This window comes from Ostrinia furnacalis, unplaced genomic scaffold (assembly GCF_004193835.3).
Source record: "Ostrinia furnacalis isolate ACB-3 unplaced genomic scaffold, ASM419383v2 OfSCF4871, whole genome shotgun sequence".
Lineage (NCBI taxonomy): Eukaryota > Metazoa > Arthropoda > Insecta > Lepidoptera > Crambidae > Ostrinia > Ostrinia furnacalis.
Genome location: NW_021135110.1, coordinates 1 through 6,778, shown reverse-complemented (window position 1 = coordinate 6,778; position 6,778 = coordinate 1). Strand labels below are relative to the sequence as shown.

At 45.3% G+C, this 6,778-nt stretch overlaps 1 protein-coding gene across 1 annotated transcript; it reads left to right on the top strand.

The window, feature by feature from the left end:
* Window positions 1–2,145: 2,145 nt before the first annotated feature.
* On the top strand, window positions 2,146–6,410 carry LOC114360070 (mediator of RNA polymerase II transcription subunit 15-like; the record flags this gene model as incomplete). The annotated part of the gene is made up of 2 exons (XM_028314626.1): window positions 2,146–2,303; window positions 6,235–6,410. Coding segments are annotated over exons 1-2 (334 nt in total), but the record flags the coding sequence as incomplete, so codon positions are not given.
* Between the last annotated feature and the right edge of the window lie 368 nt (window positions 6,411–6,778).

Sequence of the window (6,778 nt, the reverse complement as noted above, 5' to 3'; positions counted from 1 at the left end):
CTGATAAATACATAAATGGTGTAAGTTAAAGAAAAGGGAGAAAGCGTTATCTACAAAAACCAGTCGATATTATTGCAAAGATCATTTTAATGCGAGTACCTACCTAAAGACAAAACACCTACCATTGTATATTTTTCATTGCAAATTTTTTATAAAGTATTTTAGTGACATTTTATTTGAAACAGTAGACAAAAAATAGAGAAACAAAACACGAGGCACGCACGCAGATGGGTTACTTGAATAAAAAAAAAGTAAATTGAATCCTTTGAAACTTTAAAGACAATAAGACAATACTAAAAACTCTCTACCTACTTTAGCCCTTGTTATTGACTATGTTTTATGGTGGTAAAATAATGTTGTCGCTTCTTTAAGTTATCGATAAAAATCTAAACGAACAAAATGTATTAACACATACTTTTCATTCTTGTGACAATCCGCCTGTAGAAGTCAAAGAGATAATAATACTCTAGAATAGAGTTATCGTCATCATCATCGTCATCTCAGCCACAGGACGTCCACTGCTGAACATAGCCTCCTTCAATAACTTCCACATAATATCGCACAGTTGGTAGAGGCCTGCATCCAGCGCCTCCCTGCTATCTTTATCAGGTCGTCGGTCCACCTTGTAGGTGCGTGGTGCGTGTGTGGCCTTCGATTCGATCGAAACTTGGGCAGTGCTGCAGTCTCTCCAGCGGTGCCATATTAATTATCGCTACCGTTGCTGACGATATTGTGGTCATGGCACTCATGGCAGAGTTGCTGGAAGACCTCGGCACAATGCTCAAAGTCCTTAATCGAATAAACGTTGACGACCCTCGATAGAGTTAGAAACCAGTTTTAACTGTGACAAAACAGACTGTACCTTACTGCCGATTCATGATCGTACACCGATTCCATAGAAAGTTACAAAGTGTATACTAATAACTTTTTAAAGTGAACAAAAAAAATCATCAAGCCCGATGGACTGATCTTTGTGTCAGATGGTTATGGTGGTAGTACTACTGACACATATATTTTTGATACTGCCTTGTATAGTTCACATCTTTGACTTTAATAAATTTTAGCTGAGATCCAACTTGCACAACAGTTTTGGTTTCCTCCAATAGCACGCTACTTCGGTACAAGCGGGATCTTCACTACGTCTATACATATAACCTTATAACCAATTAATGCCAGTGTATGTTTGCATNTATTATAATATTAAGTTAGTTTTATTTCAAATTATTTTTTTATTGCACATTAAGTGTCTTTACACAAGGTTTTAAATCAATAAAAATTAAACTTCAAACTAAATAATACTTAAACAGTTAACAATGTATAGATAGATAAGTTTGTAATTAAATATAAGAATAATTAAGAATTATTTTGAGAGGCCATGATTCAGTAATCGCGCGGAGGTCAATAAAAAGGCAATCAAACAGTCCAATTACTAGCACGGGTCAACACAAAACAAAATCAATCGGTTAGGGATCACAAAACTGCACAAAAAACAAAGGAGAGAATATGTCGACAGTTCGCCAAAGCAAAAAGCAGACAGACCTCGTATAAAAATACAATATTAAAAAAAAACATATTATCTATTTGTTTGTAACCAAATTCTATTATTAAAATTCTAAAGCTGAGTTGCACCATCTTACTTTAACTTTGACAAACGTCAAAAATCTGTTAAACTCCATACAAAAAGCACCGGTTACCGTTATAGCTACGGTCAAAGTTAGGTGGCGCAACTCAGCCTAAAACTAAGAAAGATTGAAGAAAAAGAAACATTTCGTTTTAAACCTTAACCGTATGACAATAAAGTGCACAATGGTATTTCGTATTGCAACCTAAGCCCTGATTGTCTCTTATTGGTCGTAGTAAAAATATAGTAAAATGCGTAACCAATTAGAGACGGGGTGAGCACGTGACCGGAGCGATGCGTTTACGCTAAAATTTCTACAAAGTGGTCAGGCGGAAGAGTCCCCGATAGTACGTTTCAAAACACCTCACAAGTTTTAATTACACTTGTGATGTTTACAGGCGTGATGGGCGAAATATAGATACAGTCGCAAAATCGTCGATAGCTGATAAATCTTCGTTGAGTTTTTCGCCACAGTGGGCACATTTTGCTTCCAATGTCGTCATCAGTCGGTTTAACTAAGATTCATGTCTGCAGGCGTGATGGGCGGTTCAGGCGTGGGCGTGGGCGGTGGCGGGCCGATGCCGTCTCCTTTGTCGGGGCTGGGCGCGCTGGGCGCGTGTGGCGGCAGCCCTTCGCCCTCGGCGCCGCAGACGCATCTGCAGCACCACGCGCCGCCACAAAGGTAGCTAGACGATGAATCGTAAATTATGTATTCCTCAGTACAACCCCAGAGTAAATACAAATGAGTAGGTTATCTTCATAGAAACGCACGGGCGCGGTTTGTATGTGAGCGCGCCAACACGTATGCAGCGCGCACACACTGACAAAATTTAGCGGGGAGCCAGTCGTGGTTGCGCCTAATTTTATCAGCTCACATACAAACCGCGCTCAGTGCGTTTCTATGAAGATGACCTACTCATTTGTATTTACTCTGGTAGGGGGCTGGGTGCGCTGGGCGCGTGTTGTGACAGCCCTTCGCCCTCGGCGCCGCAGACGCATCTACAGCACCACGCGCCGCCGCAAAGGTAGCTAAAGCCTGGTCTGTGAGCACGTAGAATTTTGTCCAATGACCCCAAGCTACCCATCCTTATCGCTCGCGCGTAATTATATTGCTGTCGCGACTGTGCGACGGGCGCCCGGAGTGAGTGTGCTGTCCTGTCGATTAGGTATCGCAGGAGGTGTAGTCGCGTGTGTTTTGTTTTCGATGCAAACTCGCGGAGATGAACAGGCCTGGTACGCGGGCCGGGGGTAGGGGCAGAGTAAATACAAATGAGTAAGTCATCTTCATAGAAACGCACGGTCGCGGTTTGTATGTGAGCGCGACAACACGTATGCGGCGCGCACGCACACACTGACAAAATTCGGGGCAACTCACCGCTAATCAACGCTAAATTTTGTCAGTGTGTGCTTGCGCGCTGCATACGTATTGGCGCGCTCACATACAAACCGCGCTCGGTGCGTTTCTATGAAGATGACCTACTCATTTGTATTTACTCTGGTAGGGGGCTGGGCGCGCTGGGCGCGTGCGGCGGCAGCCCTTCGCCCTCGGCGCCGAAGACGCATCTGCAGCACCACGCGCCGCCACAAAGGTAGCTAAAGCCCGGTCTGTGAGCACGTAGAATTTTGTCCAATGACCCCAAGCTACCCATCCTTATCGCTCGCGCGTAATTATGTTGCTGACGCGACTGTGCGACGGGCGCCCGCAGTGAGTGTGCGAGCGCGATAGCAACATAATTACGCGCGAGCGATAAGGATGAGTAGCTTAGGGTCATTGGACAATTTCTACGTGCTCAGAGACCGGGCTTTAGACGGTGTAATTAACACCGTCTAATGCCCATTTTCACCATCAATCCCTAATTTTTAAGTGACCCCTATGAAAACAAAATTCATGTATTGTGTTACCATAGAGATCACTTAAAAATTAGGGATTGATGATGAAAACGGGCATTAGTGTTACTTATGTTGGGGTGGGGTTCTAGATAATATTGTAACTATGAAAGATCGACTCGCAGCCGCACCTGGTAACACCACCCGTCCCCACAGTCCACAGAACTATGAGAAGACTAGATTGTCACCCTCGAAAGAACGAAAAGGCCTGGGTTTCAAGACGATTTCGTGCGCTGCTGGACAAAGGCCCAAAGATATCTACAACAAGCGATCTTGATATCAGTTTATCAGCAGATGATATCAGCTATCTGGTCCTGCGAGGTTGCTGGTGTTTTACTAGTAACCCTGTGTGGGATATGATGCTCAACCACATTAAGGAAGCTGAGGTGTTAGTGCTTCCTTCCGAGCGGGTGTTGTGCTCGGGGACTAGGGCTTGCAATATCGGATAGTTTTCAACTCCGGAACTGATTTCCGATATTGGGCACTCAACTCCGGAATTCCGGTTCTAGTTCCGGAGTTAGTAAAAAAAAGAAAGCGCCTCCCGACAAACACGTACACGTATGTGGCCTCCACTTTAGAACCTTGCCCCATCGGCCGTCTGTTCTACGTACTATGTGCCCTGCCCATTGCCACTTTTGCTTTAGCTTGGTAATCCGATCGCTATATGTCAGGCAACATTAGTTCGTTTACGAATCTCCTCATTTCTGGTTCGATCTCGAAAAGAAACACCGAGCATAGCACTCTCCATACCATGGTGTGCAACTTTGAGCTTATTATAAGGCCTTATAGTAAGAGGCCACGTTTCCGAACCGTGTGTCATCACTACTGGTAACACACACTGATTGTAGACTTTCGTCTTTAGGCACTGAAGTGTTTTGGTTGAAAAGATGTTATGTAGTTTCCCGAACGCTGCCCAGCCGAGTTGAATTCGACGTATTATTACATCTCCCTGCCTCACAGCTCGCTGCAGAGGAATCGCCCTCGTGTTCAGTCAGGCTCAAAGACCTTCTCATAGTCTAAGAACGCCAATCATGTAGGCAAGTTAAACTCTTCGGTCTTCTGTATAACCTGCCGTAGCGTATAGATGCGGTATATGGTAGTGTAAACGTTTCCATAACTGGCTTCCTCGAGAGACTATAAGTCATCGAACCTACGCGCGAGACTATTCGTGATGGCTCTCAAAAACAGCTTGTAGACATGACTCAGAGTCAGAACCCAGATGGGTCTGTAATTCCTTAATAAGGCTTTTACTCCTTTCTTAAAGAAAAACACCACCAAGCATTTGTTCCGTGCCTCTGGCATTATTCCTTGGAGTAAGACGGAGTTACAGTCTATGAAGGACTTTCAGTATCGGCTTATCACCTTCCGCGTTCAGAAGCGCCGAGGTTATTCCGTCATCACCCGGTGCCTTGTTGTTCTTTAGCTGTTTGAGAGCCATCCTAATCACGTAAGGCCCGGTTCCCACTATGCCGGACCGGCATTTCTGCCGGATACCGGACACCGGACAAGGGTGTTCACACTACACCGGATCACCGGATCCGGGGGCCCGGAGGCCGGGTTCACAAGAATTCTCACCGTCAAATCTCATTGAATTTGGACCTGTGCCCACAATGGACGACGAAATTGTTGTGTTGTGGTGGTTTTGTGAATGCATTTTTATCAATAAAAAAAAGTTTTCTTTCTTTTTCGTTTAGTTCGTCGAAGTTTGGTTTAAGTATTAAACATACTTCACGCCATGCTGTTAACTTCAAGTTCTTGTTTTTATAAATATCATCGGTCTTGTCCCACAGAACAGGTCTCTCTTGGACAAGCGTTATTAAAGTTTCTATTTGAATGTCGTCCATGGTACACGTCTCTTTACTCAGAAAATGCGAGCCGAATGAAGTGCGGGGAGCACGGGCGGGGCGGGGCGGGAAGCGCGGGCGCGGCGGGGTGGGCCGCAACTCGTTCACATTACTCCCGTCCGGTGATTTTGCCGGATTTTGTAACGACAAAACGCTCGGTAAAAATGCCGAATCCGGGTTAATGTGAACAGCTTCATACAATTTGTACCGCCGCTAGGCCTTCCGGCGATTTTACCGGACCGGCAGAAATGCCGGTCCGGCATAGTGGGAACCGGGCCTAAGGGCTGATGTCCGGCTAATCTTCGGTATAGTGTCGAGTGGCTGTCCTGTGGCTGAGCTATTAACAGGTTTTACTCTATCATCCGCTCTCTTCAGCTGACTTCGCCCATTAGAGTTGTCTCTAGCGAACATTTTGGAGCTTTGGTCTCGCCCTATTGCCTCTTAATATTATAACTAATAAAGTTGCGAATACATATCTCAAGGACTTCCTTATCTAAGAACCTATTTTGATACTTAAACGTTTTGAAAACTTAAAATAATTTATGAAAAATTGAAATATCGGAATACGATATTAGCTTCAATTCCGGAATTGAAATATCGGAAAAAATGTATCCGAAATTCCGGAGTTACGAAATTCCGGAATTCCGGTATTCAAGCCCTATCGGGGACCAAGGTCCAATTTACACCATCTTGGTTTGTCTATATATACTTGGCAGGATATAAAACTCTGTCACCGCGATGCAGGTTTGTATGAGCGGCGGAGTGTGCCATAGGGTAGTAGTGACAGCGCCATCTGTTGGTACACAGTTTGTAGTGGCGTATCGTCGGTGTCGCCACACCTGTATAAGAAGGGCATACATTAATAATCCTTTCTCTCCACAGAGGCGTAGGCATGGGCATGGTGGCGTCCCCTTCATCTTCCCTAAACACACCCGTAGGGGCAGGCGTGGCTTCCCCAGGGGGGGAGGAGGCAGCTTACCGGGAGAAGGTCAGACAGCTGTCGAAATACATCGAGCCGTTAAGGAAGATGATACATCGGATGGCTAGCGAGGGGGAGAGTGAGTACTAGAATATTACTTTATTTTCATAGACAAAGGGGACGTCATAAGACACCCGTCATGGTTATGGCGTCTCCTTCGACTTCCCTTAACGGGGGGAGAAGGCAGGTTACCGGGAGAAGGTCAGACAGCTGTCCAAATACATCGAGCCGTTGTGGAAGATGATACACCGGATGGCTAGCGAGGGAGAGAGTGAATACTAGACATCAGTTTGTTTATTTATTCCTATTAGAGGTGTAGCCTCCCCCGGGGGAGGTGGCAGCTTACCGGGAGAAGGTCAGACAGCTGTCCAAATACATCGAGCCGTTGTGGAAGATGATACACCGGATGGCTAGCGAGGGAGAGAGTGAATACTAGACATCAGTTTT